Source organism: Haemaphysalis longicornis, unplaced genomic scaffold, assembly GCF_048455015.1.
Source record: "Haemaphysalis longicornis isolate Haplotype H1 unplaced genomic scaffold, Haemaphysalis longicornis Haplotype H1 scaffold_3, whole genome shotgun sequence".
Taxonomy (NCBI): Eukaryota; Metazoa; Arthropoda; class Arachnida; order Ixodida; family Ixodidae; genus Haemaphysalis; species Haemaphysalis longicornis.
The window spans coordinates 50,784,986-50,806,620 of record NW_027526335.1 but is presented as its reverse complement, the minus strand read 5'-3'; the positions used below and the strand labels follow the sequence as shown (position 1 = coordinate 50,806,620).

Below are 21,635 nucleotides of genomic sequence, written 5' to 3'. Positions count from 1 at the left end.
ACTGACTACATGAGACGACAATTACGACGACGACGACGATGACGACAGGAGACGCCAAGAGCCCCAGCCCATAAGGGGCTTCGTCCCTAAAAAAAGAAAACTACAGAGGAGAGATACAATAGGAACGCTCCGGAATTGCTTCACCAACCAGACACGGTGGCTTGTAATTCACCTCAAATACATTAAGAGCCCATTGGGGCTCTAAATCAAAATAAACAAATCTGTTTCAAGGAAACAAAATTTATACAAGAGGCAAACAACTCCACATTCCCACCTCATCGCTTCGGATTCTCCGCACGTGATTCTTGGTCAGGTTTTTGATAGAGCTCTGCGAATACAAAAATTTTGACTGCGAATCGAAAAGTAGGATGAATAAATCTTTATTTAACGAGCTTTGGTGCTATTGTTAAGGGAGCGCGTCTAGTGCAGGGTGCCCTGTCCTGGACTATAGGGACGCCGTGACAGCACATTCGGCAACAAACCCAGTGACGAGTGCCTATTCCGAATTTCGCGCTGGTGCGGTGAGCCAGAGACAGCCTTAAGTTCGGTGACCTCTGTTGATTAGAGGGCACAGACAGACTAGCTCAGTGATTCCACTGCCATTTCAAGCAATGAACCACAGAACAAAAGAACAAGCTGCGCCAAGCGAAGGAACAAGATCACGCGCTCACGCTAGCGTGCATTATTCATCTCTCCTAATGAAAGCCCAGAGGTTAGGTACTTCATTATGCAGCAGTCGGTTGTATATTCCGCATAATTGCCTGGTTTTATCGCACTATGAGGGATGTAGACTCGCGTAGCCTCTTTGTATCGCATACTTCTTTTTACATTGCCGTGCCACCTGATTCACCGTCCTTGTTTCAGTGACATTGTTAATAATTCCCAAAGTTCTGTCTTCTTTGTTCAATAGGACTTTCCTGTAATTGACCTTGTGGCACCTTTATTTTGATGCATTACTTTTGTTGCTTTAATCTTTCTGAAGCAAATTATCTTCGACCGCTTTGCTATTTAAAGGGGCCATGAAGACAAAATACTTGTTTGATTCATTCAAACAGCTGCCTTACCAAGATAACAATGATGCCAATTTCAGCGCAAACTTCATTCTGCTTAGCTACATACAAAGATAAATCAACTACACCTCGGTCGAAGCGACAGTGATGGGGGAAGGCGAAGCTTTCCAAAATCAAGTCCAACACTAAACGAGCCAACCCGGAAGAGAGAGCACCTGTTTCTTATCAGGACGATTTACTGCAGTGCGATTGGGCTCTCTAGTGCTTTACTGATACGGGCATTCCATGACTTACCCGAGTGTTCAATTGCGTCGTCGTTGGAGGGAAGGGGTGCATTTTTTGCTTAATTTTGCACGTCCATATTCAGCTTAACCTGGTGAGACGGGCCCGGACGGCCAGCCAGAGCCAGGGACTCCTGGACTAAGGAGTCCCCCCCCACTGGTCTGCCTCCACACACGGAGTCGGATTTGGATTCCATATAAATTTATTCATCATCGTCATCATCATCATCACCATCATCCATGCACCCCTCTCCAAACTGCTTCGATCGGGCCAGAAGGGCGCAATCGGGTAGACGTCGGCTTCATAACGCGAGCGACACAGGTTCGATTCCGACCACGGTAAGTGTTGTAATTTTTCTTCACTTCACTCACGATAATCATTATCATCATCGTCAAAGAAAGTTGGCTTTCCTGCAGTGCATTTTGGGTGGACAAGAGACGACGTCAGTGAGAGGCTGAAAGCTTCGCTTTAAAAATAGCTGCAGCCATGGCCGCTCACTAGCCACTTTTTCGTCGGGTCTCTATTACATCACGGGAGCTTGTTTGCGCGATTGGCGGGGTCAGTTTCTTTCGAAAGCATCCTTCCTGGCGGTCTTCAGGCGTCAGTTGTTGCTTTACAGTCGGGCGCATTTATGTAGAGCTAAATTTAGCAACTTTTGCATTGTAAACCAGTGTGTTGACCTCTGTGCGACACAGATCCATTGGTACGTCATATTATTACGGAGCAGGAGGGGTCAATTCAAATCAACCCATTTTAATGATAAAATGTTACAAAACAACAAAAACCTCTGAAAAATAATTTCAATACTTTCAGATAATTTAAATGAGTAATTTCTCAGTGACTGCAACAACACTTCCTGAACAAAATCACAGTGAGGTGTGAAATTTCCGGTGTTAAATAATGAAGAAAAACATGTAATTCCCATTGGTCTCTTTATATAGGCTTCTCAATAACTGTTGTCTACGTAAACTCTTGGCGGTTTTTTCATATAGTGGGTATACAAAGAGGCCACCTCTCGTGCTTCCTGGGCCGGCATGAAAGTTCGCATGGCCCGGTTGAAAATAACGGGAAATCGGACAGTGGTCAACCAACTAGGGTGGAATACAGACGACATTAGTGAGAGGCTGAAAGCTTCGCTTTAAAAATAGATGCAGCCATGGCCGCTCGCTAGCCACTTGCTTAGGCCCGTTCAGAAAAAAAGCCCGTACTCCCGCCAAAACTTGCGCTAAAGAGGTTACCGAATCTTTATAAATTGGTTTCCTCGATTCTTCACAACCAGATCCACGTTGACATTATCTTCAAGTTACAGAATTTCGCTGTCCAAATTGTAGTTGTGTATACTCAGTCGCCTTATTCGTCCAATTGTGTTGCTGCCGTAACTTTTGTTTCGAGAGCGCCGACGATAGTTATCTTTAATGACCATAAGTATACGCGCTTCAAATCAAATCAAATCATTTATTGGCCATCATACATAGTAGATGGGAGGGCGGCGAGAAAAAAGCTGCTCACAGGCAGCTTGACGTAACTCACAAAATAATTGGAAGTTTAATTTCATCTCGTTCAATTTCATCATGTAACGGGGGTTGCAAATGATGTTGCTTTTCCCCCTCGAAAAACAGCGCGAAAAACCCGGACGTAGAGAGGGTGCACAGACACGAGCGCAGATCAGACACAGACACAGATCAGCGCTCGTGTCTGTGTACCCTCTCTACGTCCGGGTTTTTTCAGCTGTTTTTCAAGGTGTCATGAATACCCAACTAGCCCAAAGTCAAGCTCTATTATGTTGCTTTTCCGTTTTTTCATTGTTTTCTTGCTTCACGCGTTGATCAAGCCATGAAGGCGGTTGCAGGCCATCTTATTCTATCGCGAAATAACTATTATCACCGCCCCTTTTCGTTTGGTACACTGAAAATAAACGAGTAACTAAACGTCTAAATATACAAATTTATAAAACTACAGAGACAAAACAAAGAAAAGCTGCAGCCTTGGGACGACCAATGTTCCTCTAGAATCGCACGTCCTTCAAAGCAATCACGAACTCTTCAAAACTGTTGGCACTGTTTGCATTGACGGATTTGAATAAGCTGCACAATCATTCTTCGGTAGTTGACGGTCGGTGAAGCAAAACTGGAGGAGGAGTAAACTTTGTTCAGGTGGAGACTAAACTTAAATTGTCTCGTTCCATCTTCAGCAACCTTCGGAAGGCTTCCTTGTGCAGGAAAACCAAAATTTTCGTTCTACGCGCGCGCCGACAACAGTCTTGCTTCGCTTGAAAAACGGCGCCTAAAACTTCGCGATGCCCAACTAAACCAGCGTCAAGATTTAGTGAGTCCTACCTCTTAGCAGCTTAAGCTGAGCATGTCCCGTTGACGTCGAGGAGTTCGAAACAGTGATTGCTACAGGGACAGCGGTTACAAGCAATGGAAATACGCGAGTGCAGGCTGCTATGCTGCACTTTTTTTTTTGTTCTTACGAAACATTTGCAACGAATGAGGGAGAGAAATTAATTTGTGCGGGCTTCATCTTGCACTAGGCGAAGCTTCCGCCCGCTTCCACGGTAGAGTTATACGAAACTCGTGACGACAAGCTCGCTCATTTGTACGGCCATAGACGGAGAAGTTCTTTTCTATTTACTTCAGTTTTGTTGATAAATGAACGAAAGAATGCGTTCGGGATTTGGCCTCCGATTACAGATTTCGCATGTGCGGTAAAAAGGTCTCTGCGGTTTTTGCCAGCGCCTGCGGCGGCTTTTCATAGGTCTCGCATGAGGAAATTCCAATATCATCATCACCATATTCAGGTAATCAAACATTTTTTTTACCTTTATTTATTTGAATTGCAGTTTTAGCGTCAATCTGCCGTATCAAGTTCGACGTATTCGCTCGGCCAATATCATCAGCTTCCTTAAACATCGTTCTCTCTCTCTCTCTCTCTCTCTCTCTCTCTCTCTCTCTGTCTCTCTCTCTCTCTCTGTATTAGGCCAAGCAGCATAGCACATTTTATTATTTTCGCCCGATGGACATTGTACGTGACCCACCTAATTATCGTGGAGAATGTCTGGAATTTTACCGAATAAATTCATGTTATGTCCACAAAAAAAGGATACGAGCGATAAAACCAAGGGAGTGAAACACGAATGAACCTGCAGGGTTTTTGAGCAATACGTTCACGTAAACAATTTTAACTGCCCAGCCCCAGCTGTGTCGTTTTATACAACAAGAAAAAAATGAACCGAGACAGTTACTATTTATGTAAATACCGAAACTTGCATTTTGTGTACAGCAATGGAACGCCTTCGACGATTCTCCATAGCGGCGTTTAGGAATTTTGTGAGCAGGCGACACGCGACGTACACGCGCCAAGAGCTTAAGCGATGAACAAATTTGATTTGTAAGGCAAAAGAGACACAGTCAGTAATGGAATTGACGGGAGAAAGTTCTAGCTCGAACATAAAAAAAAGCGTAGTGAGACTTTACGACACTTAACCCAGATATGCACCAACATGTTTTTTTGCATCGTACATAATGATGGGAGCTCAAGCGTGACATAACAACACTGTCTTATTGATGCCAACTATAAAGCACGGCCGGAATGTGCAGGACGTTCGCATTGTGTGACAATGGCGTTGCTAGGGAAATGACATAATCAATAATCCCATTAGGAGAAAGGCTTCAACACGCAGGAAGGATGATCGAAGAACGGAAGCACAGTCAGTCGTTAGTGTTCTTTCGTTCATGATGAAAGCGCCTTTGTTGGAGCCCATGCACACGCACGCATGCACGCTGACACACGGACACGGACATTCACAAGAAGGAAGTAGAGAACCATAAGAGAAGTCCATAGTGTCGGTCCCTTCGACCTCCGATACGGAGAAAGAGTTAGAACGCTATCCCTGCGGAATGAGTTGTCTTGAGAAAATGTCGAATGGAGTGGGGTCAGTTTAGATGTAGAGAGGAAAACACATGTCCGGGACACCAAGGCCATTTTCTAAAAATCGAAAGAAATGCCAGGAGTTAACATGAAAGTGGGATAGCTTTACTCGAAACGGGTTGCCCGATAAAACAAGGGTAATCGTAATAACCAATAGACATATGTACACAACCTTTGCGTGTTCAAGGGCAATGCTGCAAATGAGGAGAATTGATTCTAAAGAAAGTTTTACTGCTGCATAGGTGCATTCAAAAGCTATGTAGCTTAAGATACCCCATGTACTCCGCCTTTTCCGTTCCATACACGATGAAATATGTTTCGAGATATGAGCTAGGATATAAATGTGAGCAAAAAGGGGTTCAGGCTATCACAGTTCTTGACCGAACACTTGCCAGTGTTCCTGTTCTGCAGTACGTTTTAGGTTCTAGCTATTTTCCTCAGTTACGGCAGAGGACCTTAGCGTAGATTCTCTTTTCGTTTTACTCCAGTCTTGTTAGGTTCCTCAATAATAGAGCGGAGTGCCAGGTACACTACAGCTGCCGCAAGTGTTCAAGCTTTCATGCGTTCTAGATTGGAGCTGAGTGGTGTTTTCAGAAGCAACGACTGGAACTTGTCGATATTTAAAAGAGGGTTAATTTTTTTCTTTTAACCTGGGCCGACAGGCGAGAGAGTGAAAAGGAGTTCAACAGAACCATCATGCTTAATAAGACACAATGACGTAGACACTGAGAGCCCTGAACAGTAGTCCGGCGGGGAAGGGTTGGGGAGTGGGGCATCTGTCGACGCGGTCACGCTAGTTTTTTTTTTCCAAGAGCGACGGAAACAGTGATTATTATAAATTGAGTTCGTGAACACCATTCTCTAGGCGAGTAGCGAAATATTTTCTTTTATAAACACCGATGTGGAGACCCAAGTCCCCTCCAAAAAGCGAAGCGCGCAGCATCAATCTTCTCTTCCAACTTCATTGCGGATAAAAAATAGCTTCATACATATGACACAGATTGGGGATAAAAAAAGTTGTTGTTTAGGCGTATATTTGATAGATGAATGATATCTTTTCTATTAAAAAAAAGTAGGTGCACACGGCCGCTGCGACGGAGCATAAAATCGTAAAGCGCGCCGAAAAATCTCAGCGTTGGAGTGCATGGGAGAATCACAGAAAGAAAACGAGCAGGCTTTTCGGGAATCCGAAAGGTGATTTGAATGCAGGAGAACTTGAGCGAGTCTCGAGATATTGCGGCGAACTCCGGGTACACGTACACTTCGGCTCAAGAACTTCAAAACATGCAACACTCAGCGCACAAACACGCCTGAGCGCGCTGTGCGTGTTGGGTTTTTCCGCGTATCATCAAGGGCCGCACCCATAAACATTTTTCTGGGGGGGGGGGGGGGGTATTGCGGGCAAAACGGCGGCCATGTTGGAATTTATATTGGCTTATTTTTGCAAACGAATCATGCGGATCGGTGATATATAATAGAGAGTTACAGCAGAGCGGACAACCGATCCCGGTACGGTACGTGGTAGCTGACCGGTGCCACTGCTCGTGCGCACATTCTTCGCATTCACTGGCTGCAGAGCGTAAGCAAACACTTTTTTGAAATCAGCTTTTGTTAACACTCAGCCACTGCATTGTCTATGTCACAAACTCGAGCGTACGACGTCTAAAAGTATCTTATAAATTTTTCATTTTTATTGTACAGCGCCTAACTCTTCTTGCAGTCGTTCGATTCATTCAGTTCGGTTCTATTCGCCCGAGACAAGGCTGGAAGTTTCTCGAACGAAGAGGCGATAACACGATCTCACGCCGGCTGGCCGGCCAGAAAACAACAAAAATAAAACCTCCGCCGCTCCGGTTTCGTCGAAGCTTCCAGTACTTTCGAGGAGGTGCGCGTGGCCTTGCCAGTGCTAAAGAGCGGCGATGATTCTAGAAGGGAGAAGAGTGAAGTTATTCGCTGACGGCGGCAGGCGCGTTGTGTGTTGTGCTCTCCCCCTCCGCGCCGGCACGGTTATAAAAGGAGGAGCCGCGCCTAAGCAAGCCAGCTACGTCTGGACGTCGTGATTGACAACTGCACCTGCCAGTTTGTACATCACACCATCGGCGACCCGCGCCCTGGAGGACTCCAACGTGCTCCCGGGCCTCGAATCACCGTGATCGTCTCGGACGGCCTGGCCTACAGCGAAGCCACGCTTCCCAGGTAGCCTAATCGCCTCCGACAGCGGTGCATCGTCCGGCCCGGTCGGTGAATATGCTGGGACTCTGTCTCTCATATGCATCGAACCGTTCGTTTTTTTTAGTTAACTGCTCCGATTCGTAATATTCATTTGTTAGCGCTCCTGTTTGTATAATTTTGTCTAATTGGACTGTTTCTTGTATTTGAATTCAATCTAAATTGTCTGTCATTATCGATCTGCTACCTCGTGCTTGTATTTGTGACTTGCCTGTCTAAATATAAGTCTTTGTGCTGTTTTTCGTTCAAGGCTCTTGCTCATTCTTGCCGCTCTAGTCGGCGAAAGCCGCACATCAGATGGCCACCCCCTTTGTCACCTGTGCCCTGTAGATTCGGTGGGGTTTGTTGGCTCTCTTGAGTCGACTCCCCATATCCTCTGACAGTGCGCCCTAATTTAAGGAAACGGGTGACAATTTCTGGCGTCCGCGACAGGACGTCTGATGTGAGCGGTAGGGAGGAGAAAGAGCCTGGAACTTTTTTGGCATAGGTTGCTACTGCCTTCATAAGTTGGTGCTCTTGTAAACTTTCTCTATGTAGATATACCTAGCTAGAGGCTAGAGTATCGTGGCTAGATTGCGATACATTTGCAATCATGGATTTAGAGAAAATCGTAGCGTTGGGCTGTCAGCTGGGCCTGTCAGGGGCCGAACTACGAAAGTGGGTTGCGCAGAAAGAAAAAGAAGAAAACGAGAAGGCTGAGAGAGCAAGACAGGCAGCACGAGAAGAGGCTGAGAGAGCAAGGCAGGCAGCGCGAGAAGAGGCAGAAAAAGCACGAGAAGAGGCTGAGAGAGCAAGACAGGCAGCACGAGAAGAGGCTGAGAGGGCTGAAAGAGAAAGAGAGAAAGAATTTCAGAGACAACTTCAGTTGGAGCGAGAGAAAGCGGAGCTAGAAGAGAAAGCCCGCCAGGCAGAGGCAGAAAGGGAGCGAGCGAAAGCGGAGCGAGAAGAGAAAGCACGCAATGATGAGATGGAGAAATTAAAAACAGAAATCGAGGCACTGCGTTTGGAGAGAGACTCTACGTCAGCCGATCGGAGCATAAGAGAAGAAAATAACGGCGTACGCCTGAACCCTAGCAAGCTCCTTGTGGCATTTGACGAAAAAAAGGATGATCTCGACGCTTACATTCGTCGGTTCGAAGGAATAGCCAGAAGCCAAAACTGGCCGGAAGACCAATTGTCTACTGCTCTAAGCACACGTTTAAGCGGCGAAGCACTGAGCGTGTTTGGGAGATTGACCCCAGAGGACGCCGCTGATTACAGCAAGGTCAAGGCCGCGCTGTTGAAAAGGTTTCGCTTCACAGTAGATGGCTTACGAGAGAAGTTCAGAAGTGAAACGCCCGCAGATGGCGAAACCGCCACACAATTTGCGGCTCGCCTGAGCCACTACTTCGACCGCTGGACAGGGCTAGCCGAAATAGGAAAGGAGTATGCATCACTGCGGGAGCTGCTGATAAAAGAGCAATTTCTGAATGGGTGTCACCCAAGTCTTTCTCTGTATCTGAAAGAAAGAAGAGTGAAGTCTCTTTCCGAAATGCTGGAACTGGCCGACCAGTACCTTGAGGCGCAGAGAAGCACCAATCTAGGAAGGGCAAAAAGGGACAAAAGAGAAGACTCTGGACGCGTTGAGCCGGAGAAGAAAACGGCCAGTCAGAAGCCCCCGCCCAAGTGTTACCTGTGTAACAAGTTGGGACACCACGCAAATAACTGCCGGAGCAATTTCGCGGGAAGCAGCGCTCCAAAATGCTTCAAGTGCGGGCGTCACGGACACAGGGCAGACGTTTGCAGGAGCAACAACAAAGTACCTCAAGTTTCGCGCGTCTACGCACCACCTAAGCAGCCAAAGCCCGACGAGATCAGCGAAGGCTTTGTAGAACTCAAGAATGGCAAGAAGATCCCGGTCGTGAACGCGGTCATTATGACGGGATCGCAGTTCCGAGGGGAGCGTATGCCCGTTGCTCAGGGAAAGTTGGCCGATCAAGATATTTCGGTTTTGCGTGACACAGGATGCAGCCTAGTGATCGTGCGAAAAGACCTGGTACGAGATGAAGATCTCACAGGGGAGACTAGCCCCGTGTATTTAGCGGACGGCCCCATTCGGAATTTGCCCGAGGCTTAGATCGAGGTACAGACTCCATACTACAGCGGAAAGGTTAACGCCCTCTGCATGAAGACGCCGCTGTACGACCTCATTCTCGGCAACATCAACGGAGTGAGAGCCCCTGACGACCCCATAACTTCACCGACCCAGGAAGAAATACCCCCAGACACGATCACAGAGCAAGCTATGGACGAGCCACAGCCCGATGTCTCGGCCGAAGGGGAAGTCGCGGCCGTGGTAACACGAGCACAGTCACAAAAGAAGGCGCGACGTTTTCAGCCGTTAAAGACTCCTGCGCCGACGTCCGAACCACTTGAAGAGTGCAGTTATGCCGAAGAACAAGAAAAGGACCACTCTTTGAAATCCTGCTTCGCACAAATCGGCAAGGAGACGAAAAACTCGAAGAATAAGCATAAGATCGAGTTCAAGCTGGAAGATAACCTCCTTTACCGGCGATTCACCGATAAGAGCGGTCGGGAAGTACGGCAACTAGTCGTCCCCATAGGCCGCCGACCAACCGTCCTGAAAACGGCCCACGACGGCATCATGGCTGGCCACTTGGGTGTGGAGAAAACGAAGGACCGGATACTGGAAGACTTTTACTGGCCGGGTATCACAGCAGACGTGAAGAGGTTCGTCGCTTCGTGTGACATTTGCCAACGAACGATCCCCAAGGGAAGAGTGCCACGAGTACCCCTGGGAAGGACGCCGGTTATAGAAACACCGTTCCACCGAGTGGCGATTGACATCGTCGGTCCGATCCACCCACCGTCGAAGGCCGGAAACCGATTCATCCTCACGCTGATGGACTGTGCAACCCGGTACCCGGATGCTATTGCACTGCCAAGCATCGAGACGGAACGCGTCGCCGAAGCGCTAGTCGAGATGTTTTCTCGAGTGGGAGTCCCCAAAGAGGTGTTGAGTGACCGGGGGACCAACTTCACATCCGAACTCATGAAGGAAGTGGCGCGGCTGCTCTCAGTACGCCAACTCCACACTAGCTCATACCACCCGATGGCCAACGGGATGGTTGAAAAGTTCAATGGAACCTTAAAACTCATGTTGAAGCGAATGTGTGCGGAGAAACCCCGGGACTGGGATCGCTACCTAGCTCCACTACTCTTCGCGTACAGAGAAGTGCCGCAAGCAAGCCTTGGATTCTCTCCCTTCGAGCTACTGTACAGCCGCCACATCCGAGGTCCCCTGTCCATCCTTAAGGAGATGTGGAGTAATGAAAGTCTGGATGAGGGGACCAAAACGACGTATCAACATGTTCTCGACCTTCGTAACAGGCTGGAAGAAACCTGTCGCGTAGCGCACGAAGAACTCGAGAAGGCAGGGGCCCGTTATGCGAAGTTGTACAACCGAAAGACGAGGAATCGACGATTCCAGACCGGAGACAAAGTCTTAATCCTGCTCCCGACGGATAACAACAAGCTCCTTCTCCACTGGAAAGGACCATTCGAGGTGAAAGAAAGAAAAGGGGAAGCAGACTACGTCATCGAGACACCCAGTGGGCCCAAAATCTTTCACGCCAACCTGCTGAAGAAGTACGAAGAAAGGAAACCCAACCCCGAAAAGACAATGTGCAACGCGATATGCGGCGTGTCTGAAACTAGTGAAGAGAGCAGCATACCGGTTCCGGAATTTGTCAAGACGGAAGGCATCGCTGACGTCAAACTTTCCCCGCACCTTACAAAAACGCAAAAGGCCCAAATTGAGGCAGAACTGAAGCAACATTCTAAGATTTTCTCGAACGTTCCAGGAAAAACTAATTTGGTGGAATGCCACCTGGAGCTCACCACCGACACTCCAGTTCACGTAAAACAATACCCACTGCCGTTTGCTACGGTGGAGAACATGGAGAAGGAAGTTCAGGACATGAAGACCCTGGAAATCATAGAAGAATCGGTGTCTCCGTATAACTCCCCGGTGTTGCTGGTGAAAAAGCCCGACCACACCAATCGGTTCGTCGTAGACTACCGAAAACTCAACAACATACTAGTCGCCGATTCAGAACCAATGCCCCGAGCCGATGCCGTATTTGCGGCCGCAGGCGGCAAAAAGTACTTTTCCAAATTGGACTTTGTAAAGGGGTACTGGCAAATTCCTCTTTCGGAGGAGTCTAAACCCAAGACTGTCTTTTCCACAACGTCGGGACTTTACCAGTTCCGTTACATGCCGTTCGGAATCAAAACCGCTCCCGCCGTCTTCGCCAAGCTGATTCGGAGAATCGTCAACGGTGTCCCCGGGGTTAATCATTACTACGACGACGTGTTAATTGCCAGCAGCACGTGGGAAGAGCACGTTGCATCACTCCGAGAGCTTTTCAGCAGAATTGAAGCGGCTGGACTGACCGTACGCCCAAGCAAGTGTGAGTTCGGGGCAACAGAGATCGACTTCCTCGGGCATAGAATTGGGCAAGGAGAACTAGCGCCACTGGAAAAGAACCTGGAAAAGATCCAGACAGCGCCGGCCCCGAAAACAAAACGGCAAGTTCGCGCATTCCTCGGCCTAACAGGCTATTATCGCGAGTTTATTCCGAACTATGCCGAGATCAGCGCACCGCTAACCGAACTCACCAAAAAAGGGGAAAACAACATCGTCAAGTGGAGTACCGCTCAAGAAGAAGCCTTCCAAGAGCTCAAACGGCGCATCTCTAGCCCTCCTATACTTAGACTCCCAGACTTCACTAAGACATTCGTGCTCCGCACTGACGCCTCCCAAACCAGCCTCGGAGCCGTGCTCATGCAACGCTACGAGGGCACGCTTCACCCTATAGCGTACGCCAGCAGGAAACTTGTGCCCCGAGAGGCCTCTTATAGCACTATTGAAAGAGAATGTCTTGCCCTTGTTTGGGGAGTCCAAAAGTTCAACGCGTACTTGTACGGTCGGCCGTTTATCGTGCAAACCGACCACCAGCCACTCCGTTACATTCAGCAAGCAAAACAGCTGAACAGTAGAGTCCTCCGCTGGAGTCTGCTTTTACAGGAATACCAGTTCACAGTCGAACATATTAAAGGGAGCGAGAATGTGGGAGCAGACTACCTAAGCAGAGTGTAAACCCAGGAATACCTGTCATTGTGTACCACGAGTAGAATATTTTAGGTTGTATCTTCACAAGGTGGTGCCTGACGTTTACATTCGTGGCTTCTATATCGTACCGAACTTGAAGTGTAACTATGTGTACTACTGATTGTACAGTACATTTGCCGTGTATTGTTGGCGTGACTAGTGGTGGCATTCGGGAACGCTGCGGTTGTCGACTACTAGAACTTTATTGTTCTCAAACTTATGAATTGTCCCTAGGATGTGTATTTGTTGAGAAATCTGCGCCAAACCGCTGTTCTTTACGCGAATTCTGTACCTGTCATTATTCTTATGAAGAACATTGGGCTGTACTTGATTTTGTGTTAGTAGGCACAGCCTCTTTTGTTCACTAACTGTGAACGACGCGTACGCACGACTTTGTGAGTTTTGGGAATATTATTGCATAATATTCTGAAACAGGGGGGCTGTGTCACAAACTCGAGCGTACGACGTCTAAAAGTACCTTATAAATTTTTCATTTTTTGTACAGCGCCTAACTCTTCTTGCAGTCGTTCGATTCATTCAGTTCGGTTCTATTCGCCCGAGACAAGGCTGGAAGTTTCTCGAACGAAGAGGCGGTAACACGATCTCACGCCGGCTGGCCGGCCAGAAAACAACAAAAATAAAACCTCCGCCGCTCCGGTTTCGTCGAAGCTTCCAGTACTTTCGAGGAGGTGCGCGTGGCCTTGCCAGTGCTAAAGAGCGGCGATGATTCTAGAAGGGAGAAGAGTGAAGTTATTCGCTGACGGCGGCAGGCGCGTTGTGTGTTGTGCTCTCCCCCTCCGCGCCGGCACGGTTATAAAAGGAGGAGCCGCGCCTAAGCAAGCCAGCTACGTCTGGACGTCGTGATTGACAACTGCACCTGCCAGTTTGTACATCACACCATCGGCGACCCGCGCCCTGGAGGACTCCAACGTGCTCCCGGGCCTCGAATCACCGTGATCGTCTCGGACGGCCTGGCCTACAGCGAAGCCACGCTTCCCAGGTAGCCGAATCGCCTCCGACAGCGGTGCATCGTCCGGCCCGGTCGGTGAATATGCTGGGACTCTGTCTCTCATATGCATCGAACTGTTCGTTTTTTTTTTAGTTAACTGCTCCGATTCGTAATATTCATTTGTTAGCGCTCCTGTTTGTATAATTTTGTCTAATTGGACTGTTTCTTATATTTGAATTCCATCTAAATTGTCTGTCATTATCGATCTGCTACCTCGTGCTTGTATTTGTGACTTGCCTGTCTAAATATAAGTCTTTGTGCTGTTTTTCGTTCAAGGCTCTTGCTCATTCTTGCCGCTCTAGTCGGCGAAAGCCGCACATCAGACGGCCACCCCCTTTGTCACCTGTGCCCTGTAGATTCGGTGGGGTTTGTTGGCTCTCTTGAGTCGACTCCCCATATCTTCTGACAGTGCGACCTAATTTAAGGAAACGGGTGACAGTCTACGATTACCGGCTCGTATTTTAAGAATACCGAAGCCGGTGTGAGCGCACGTGTAATTACGTCATTGTTCCGCCCGAAACCTGCCATCGTGTCTTTCGTATGACGTAATTACACAATATACGGTTATAAACCTAAACTGAAAGGGATAATTAGCGGCAGGAAGACGTCGCTCTCTTTGAGAGCGAGGTCTTTAAGTTGCCCGCAGCAGCCCACCGAGCCCGCAGCTATAGTAGCAGCATAAATGTAAGACCGCGAAAGCAAAACAGAGCTGAAACAGACCAAACAGTAGAAAAGGCCGAGGGAACCAGAGCTGGACAAATGGGCAGCGCCCGACCTATCTGCCTTTCTGCATATTTCAAATAATTTATGGCCTTCTTTTATTATTCAACAACGAAATATGTAGGGCCGGCAGGACGGGGGTATATTTTCTGGCAAAAGGTAAAAAGTATGCGCCGTGCGCTGGCAGCTTTCGGTGCTATATTTGCTATTAATTGTTTGCGTTTAAAACGCGAACTAGGCCTCTCTCGGTTCCCTGGAAATTATGCTGACGATAATACCAGGCCCCACGGCCGGGGCTCACAGACTCCGCAACGATGACACATCTAGGTCATACAAAGAGAGGTGCGTGTAAAGCAAAACGAAAGGTTTAGTTCCGTGGTCTTCTGATGATTTAATGCAACGAGGAGGAGCAGAAATTTTTCTGTTTTGTCTTCGTGGGGAATTATAATTATTTGCCCATCCTTTTGGTTCATTTTCACCCAAGGAAACACACTTCTCAAGTATGTACACCTTCAAGTTCGGCAACATTTTTGAAACGAATTATGATCACGAACGAATAGGTACACCTTGAGGGCTTACACCCTCTTCGGTGTGCAGCGCAGCAAGCTTGGAGCTTTGTTGCGCCTGGACTCCCAGAACGAGGCGTACACCTGGGAAGTGCAAACGCAATGTCTCATATCGGCTATAGTGGGATATTTTCGCTTGCGGAGCGCGACCAGCGTCGGCATAGGCGAACAGTTGCGCATCCCTTTACATATTTCGTGGCCGGAAGCAGAGAATCTTGAAGCAAAAACGCTTTACTACCTTCGTCCAGCGGTTTCGAAGCGCATGCGCAAGTTAACCTTTTGAGCGGAGATACACCCCCGGCGACACACCCCTCGAAGCGCATCGCGTGATTCGCCGGGACCGCTGTCGGCGCTGCGCACAAGGCCCCATTTTAAGTCGTTCTGCTCGCATCGCGGCCGCTCCCGTCGCGGCGGCGACGGAGCGGCCGCTCAGCCGATCTACAGACAACCAAACCCGCAGCCTTCCACGCATGCGCCGCTGGGGTGTCTCGGGAGATGTGGCTCATCTTGCGTGGGGTTCGCCGTGAAAGAGAAACGCCGCGTTCGCCGAGAATGAAGGCGAGGCCGGGGCTCCTTGTGTGAGCGTTGCACGGGACCGAACGGCCTTGAGTCGGGGTCGGCAATACAGCTACATCAAAGGTTAACGGAGCGAAACTAAGACTCAACCAGACTAAGCCAAGCTTTTGCTTTGCATATACAGGGTTAACTGAGTTAAGCCGCTTCCATTTTGTTGTTATTGTTATTGATCGAAAGGGGAAAAAAGAGCGAACGATTACAAGGTTCGTAGTACACTGGTACGTAAAGTCGCTGGTAGTAGTACGTGAAAGAGAATGGCCTCAAACGGTATTGACCACGTACTGTTAACAGCCCACACTCGAACTACTTTGTTGTGAGTTCGCGACTGTTCTTACTTTTTTAACGCCGGGTACGCATTGGGCTAGGTTTTCATGTATCGTTCGACGTCATCATATCAAAACGTCTTGCGGCGAAGCAACTTTATCCACGTGTCTATGAAGCGCGAGGCGTTCATGCGTGTGCGTTTGTTTGTTTGTTTACTTGCATGCTTGCCTGTTTATGGGCGGCTGAAAGTCATGAGGCTTCGGGCCCTGTTTAACGCGTCAGGCGTTCTAAGCGCGAGGCTTACCACGCCCAGTTCTTTAAAGGAGCCATGAAGACAAAACACATGTTTGGTCCATTAAAAAGATTGCCTCGTTAGAATCCTACTGACACCACTTTTAACGCAAGCTTCGCTCAGATAAGCTACGTAATTAGGAAAAAAGGGAATGGCCATGTGACCCACTCGCCCATTTCCCGCAACAGAACGTATGATGTCATATCAGCCTGCTCTCCGATTGGCGGAGGCCGAGGCGGAGGCGATTGAGCTTATAAGCTTGCAGAACGAGCTACTTGTGCTTAAATTTAGGGCAAATTATTTTTAAAGCAATAAGGATGGTGGGACAAACAGTGGAAGTAACGAAAGCACATGTGAACATAGTACTGATGCGTACTGCTGTTGGTACTGCGCGCACTATGCTTGGTTTAGCTGCACAGTACTGCGGGTCTTTGGGGTTTTCTCACACGACACTGGCCGATTGTCGCAAGCAACGGTGTCCTATGTGACCTTATTTGTCGAGCGAGCACTATGTTTCACGAAACGATTATTTCCTCCCAGAACAAAAACAAGCCAGGTTTAATTACGGTCAAAAACAAACCAAAGGCAGAAAACGGCTTTCCACGGTATGGTGGCGCCATTTAGGTTCAGTAACGTAAACAAACGCGCGAACGCCGCCGCTCTAGCGCAGCCGTGCGCAATCGGCTGCAGAGCGGTCGGTTTCTGAGAGAGAGAGAGAGAATAAAACTTTTATTGCAGCCCAGACCGATTCCGTGTGTGGAGGGAGACCAGACTGGTCTGCCTCCAGTCTGAGATGTCTTTGCTACGGGCAAGCTCTTTCGGCCTTTTCATCTTTGTTGACACCATGGACATGGATCCCGCACTCCGCTCAAGGCTGGAAAAGCGAACAAAAGACCAGGCCACATGTGTGCGGCCTGTCCTTGCCCTTTCGCGGTGTACGTTGGTGCAGTTGCTATCGCCGGCACATGACTTTTTATCGGCGGCGAACTCGCAGCCGCACGGGGAGAATCGTGCGCTCGTTCCCATTGATGCACCGCGCACTGTTTATCCAAAAAGCCGTCTCAGATGTGGCCCCGCTGGTGGCGGGTCTTATTTCAAACCTACACAGACCCGTGCACAAAACGCGCCGGATCGGATCGCTTTACCAGTGGCGATGAACGGGAAGGCGCAGAGCAAACCAGCGCCGCACTCGAGCAGTGAGCACCCGTGTTCTGACAAGCTGCACGCATGTGTTGCATTCAACACTGACGGGAAAGCGTTTGTTTGCACTTGTTTGGATAATCCTAAATTGTCCAAGCACTCCGGCACTCCGCTAGCAGATCAGCCGGCGAGTCATTTCGCAAAACATTCGACAGATGGCACCGTATGCATTAGCGTGTCGCTACGCAAAACTGATGAGACGCTCTACTAAAACTCCCCTCGCAGTGTTTACGTAGCGGGACGCAAAAATTTAGCGTTTTGCGTATGGAAAGGCAACAAACGCTGTACTAAAACTCTCTATTAGCAGCAAATTAGCGTGCGTACGTGATGCCGCAACATGGCGGCAAGTAGCGCGAGATGGAGGAAAGATTTTTTGCTTCCGATGAACCAAGTTCTTTGCCCTGTGTTTTAAATGCTGATCATTTCTTTAACTCACGATGTTATGCGTCCGTAACTCGGCGTCCGCACCACGGCAGCTGCGCCCTCTCCCCCACTCCTCCTCGCCCTCAACACGCTTGCAACAACAGGTGCAGCGCGCGCTCCGGCGTTGCAAGCACCGTAGCAACAGCAGGTGCGGGCGCGTCGTGGCGTGACGGTGGCGTGATAGCGGGCTCTCTCTCCGCCTCCTCTCCATCTACTGCGTTCGTTGGGAATATAAACCCGGGTGTCGGCGCGTCAGCCGCACTAAATAATAATAATAACACTTGACGTTACCCAATACTCGTCTCATTCTCTCTCTCCCCAATCATACCAACAACAACAACAACAACCCTACCACCACCATTACAACACCCATCGCCACCGTCACGCGCGTAACGCCGCTAATGCTCTGCATTTACTCGTGCCCCTCCCGCGGTGGCATGTCGGGGTCCCTTTTTTTAAATACGTTAAGTGGTTAGCACGTCGCCCTCACGAAGATCTGTATCGTCGTAACATCGCTATCTGCCAGAACGAAGCTTGCAGCTAAGCCAAGGCAGCGACCGAAGCTGTGCGTGTGTGTGCGCGTGTGTGCGTGTGTGCGTGTGCGAGTGCGTGTGCGTGCGCGTGCGCGTGCGTGCGTGTGTGTGCGTGTGTGTGCGTGTGTGTGCGTGCGTGTGCGTGCGTGTGCGCGTGCGTGCGCGCGTGTGCGTGTGTGTGTGTGCGTGCGTGTGCGTGCGCGTGCGCGCGCGCGCATCGCCTCGTGTGTTGTGGACGCGTTCGTTTCGCGATGAAATGCGATGTTGTACTTCTGCGGGTGGATAGTGCTTCCCATGGTCTGGATTATCTTTCTCGAGCGACGTACGACTCAATCTCGCATGGGGTATGTGCAGTGTGCCTGGCTAAAAGCCTTCTCGGCTTGCGCGCCAGAGTTAAGTGACTTGCTGTTCGTCCCCGCAAACCGGGCGCGAGGTGAGTGCCGAATTTACGACGGGCAGGAGGAAGCAACCGATCGTCTGTCAATCGTGGTTCAGACTTGCGACGCATGTTGTGACGTTGTGTTCGTTCGAAACGCATCTCTGGATTGTTTTGAAGTTGAATAAAATTGGCCGCGTATCTGCTCCTTTCGTTGCAAAGTCGTCAAAAGACGATAGTCTTTGTAGACATTTGCCAAGGAAATGCCCCGCCTTTGTTTTCCCGCTCACCTCTAATGCTGTTCCTGTTCCGTCGCGCTCATCCCAAGGTAAACACACTAAAGGTTTGCTCAAGGCGATTTGAATTTACCACATTTCACTGTTACAGGCCAGGTTCCTCGATGCCAGCTCTGCAGTACGGCGGAGACACGCGTGAATCGAGGCGCCCCACTTCAACGTGAATCGAGGCGACCCACTTTAACGTTTATAGAACGGCGTTGCCGTGCTCCACGTGCGTTCGAAGCAGAACGTGGAACCTAGCTAGTGGAACCTTTCGTTGCTCGTGCCGCGTGATTTTTCGTATGCCGTCAGGAGGTGCCGCGGGCAACAGCAGGCGGCGGTTTTCTGCAGTAGATGTAGAATATCATTTTCTATCGAAAAACCAAGCATAAAGGAACGCTGTAATAATAAAGGAACGCTGTAAATATCCCTTGTGTACTATTTCCTGTCTTATATTTGCGTATGTCTTGTTCTTGTTCAACGAAGTTGACAAGTACGAACATATAAACCGGGCTCAGACGTTTACGTTTGGCTGTGGGTATATAAGACTATTGCGCAGTAAGCATTTTACTTTGGCCGGGTGGCTAAATCCAGTTACCGACAGACAGACGGACAGACAGACATACAGACAGACCAAATTTCTGGTTTTAAGTAGCCCAAGAAAGACTATCGTCTCTAAAAATGCATGCGTCGAACCCGGGCATTCGGCTAAGGGCATTCTCTGCGATTACACGAAAGAAGTGCCAGGGGGCTTCGACGCTTTCTTCATGGTACGTACTCACGTAAGATAATATCGATGTCGTTTTATGGCCGTCATTGAATACAAACGGTTAAGCGTTTGTTTACACTTGTTTCGTTTGTCGTAAAATGCCCAAGCACTCCGGCACTCCGCTGGCAGATCAGCCGGCGAGCCGACGCTGAGCAGACGACACATCTCTTTGCCGGAAGTGCGTGAAAAAGTCGCCCAATAGCAGGATTTCTACCTCATGACGAACATGTGGGAATCGATGAAGTAGACATGTGAAGATGGCGGCGTCCAAAAACACGCAGGGTCATCGCCGGACCCTCAATAAAGTTCTTTCACTCACTCACTCACACGCAGGGAAGGGTGAGAAAAGGGCGACAAACTTTGCAACAAAAGTGTGAGCTTTCTGCTGCACGTAAAAGAGTAACTTCGCACAGCTGACGTTGACGACCCAATCTAACTATTGCGCTAGTTCATTTAGTGTGCTCAAAAAGCCTTTCAGGGCCACTTTAAGCAAACAGGAACGGGCAGCGGCTCAACGCTCAAGCTCTCACGAGATTCTAGCGTGTAACCCGCAACCGCTCATATCAGATTAATTACGAGTTCCCGCGTTCGTGCGAGTCGCGGCAGCGTTCCAGCCTTCTCTCTACTTTCGTCAAAACTACGGCGGCAAGCTGTCAGCTGGCCGGATAGGAAACCTCGACAAGAGCTCCCGCGCACTAAATCAGCGTCAAATACGTAACAAAATTAAAGCCACCATTTTTGAACGGTCGAGATAACGCCAACCTCACTGAAGAAATGTCAGAAAGCGGACGCCGCAGCTAGGAGGGTGGCCCGGTGGGAGTAGTGTGGCTGTCTTGCTTCAAAAGGGATGACGGTTGACATTTCAAAGCGTCATTAGGAGCTTCCCTCGTTGATCCCCTGGAGAGGGCAGCCGCGTAGCAGACCGTTTACGGCTTTTCACCCCGTCCTTCTCCGTAAGCGATAATCGTTGAGGCCGGGCACATTCGATGGTTTCGGAACGACCATAATTGTCTGCCGGCTCATCAAAAACATCAGGCGGGAATCGAATGTAACGACCGTTCGTCCGCGCGAACTGCGCTGGATAATTGATGAGCTTCATGCAGGATTAACTTTAATACTGCCATGCGCCGTCGTCGCAGCTGCCGCGTTTTGTTTCTCCTCGAGGCTTAAAAGGTGAACGTGTGTGTAAAGCAGGGACCTTTGCACATATCAGGAATAACACCCCGATGCGGTGAGCACGAATGCAGTGCTTAAATAAGGGCCACCTTTCGGGGACGGTAGCTGACTCATCGTCTTCGCGGTGTAGTTTGCTGTCAGTAGCGCTTTGTGAAGACGTCAGGTTTGACGTCTAATACCATGTCTTTTGATGTGGCCGGATCGGGACGGAAACCTTTCGCTGCAGGAACAAATTCCGCACCCGTATCGTGGAAGAATGAAATTTTTGGTTCGTTTTTAAACCTCTACCCCCAAGAGTTCTACCGCAACCGTTGGTGTCAACAGAAAACTCCGCCGAACAAATAAAAGAAGTTACTGGCACCTCCAGAAATCGAACCTGGAACGAATAGAGAACTGGAGCAAGAGCCTGTTGCCTTACGGATTGAGCTGCAAGCACACTTTTTCTTGCAACAAAAACTTTACAAAAATATATAGAGGTCCACATCAATTAATTGCAAAGTATTCGTCCAACAAAGGGGCAGCTTTACGCATACAGAAAAATACGCGTTTTCGGGCCTTACGCTAGCGTTGCGTCAGCAGGTTCTGCCACAGAGATTGAGTTACAAGCCCACGTGGAGACGGGAGAGACAGACGGTGCACTCACCGAGCACATCTGCGGGTTTACCGCCTGCGCTATCCCTGAATGCCACGTGATAGCGTCACGCGACCTGTCGCGCCGCTGTGAGCTCCACCCAGGGCACGTATAGCGGTCGTGTGCGCACTTTGCGCATGCGCTAGGAGTTCGTAAAATTAAAGGAAGTTCACACCAACGCATGGCATCGCACTTTTC

At 49.1% G+C, this 21,635-nt stretch overlaps 1 protein-coding gene across 1 annotated transcript; it reads left to right on the top strand.

Moving 5' to 3' along the window:
- The first annotated feature begins 7,872 nt into the window (after positions 1-7,872).
- On the top strand, positions 7,873-16,300 carry LOC144173611 (uncharacterized). Its single transcript, XM_077701961.1, is given in 2 exon segments — positions 7,873-12,041; positions 16,240-16,300. Coding segments are annotated over 2 exon segments (4,059 nt in total). The 5' UTR covers positions 7,873-8,043.
- The last annotated feature ends 5,335 nt before the right edge of the window (positions 16,301-21,635 follow it).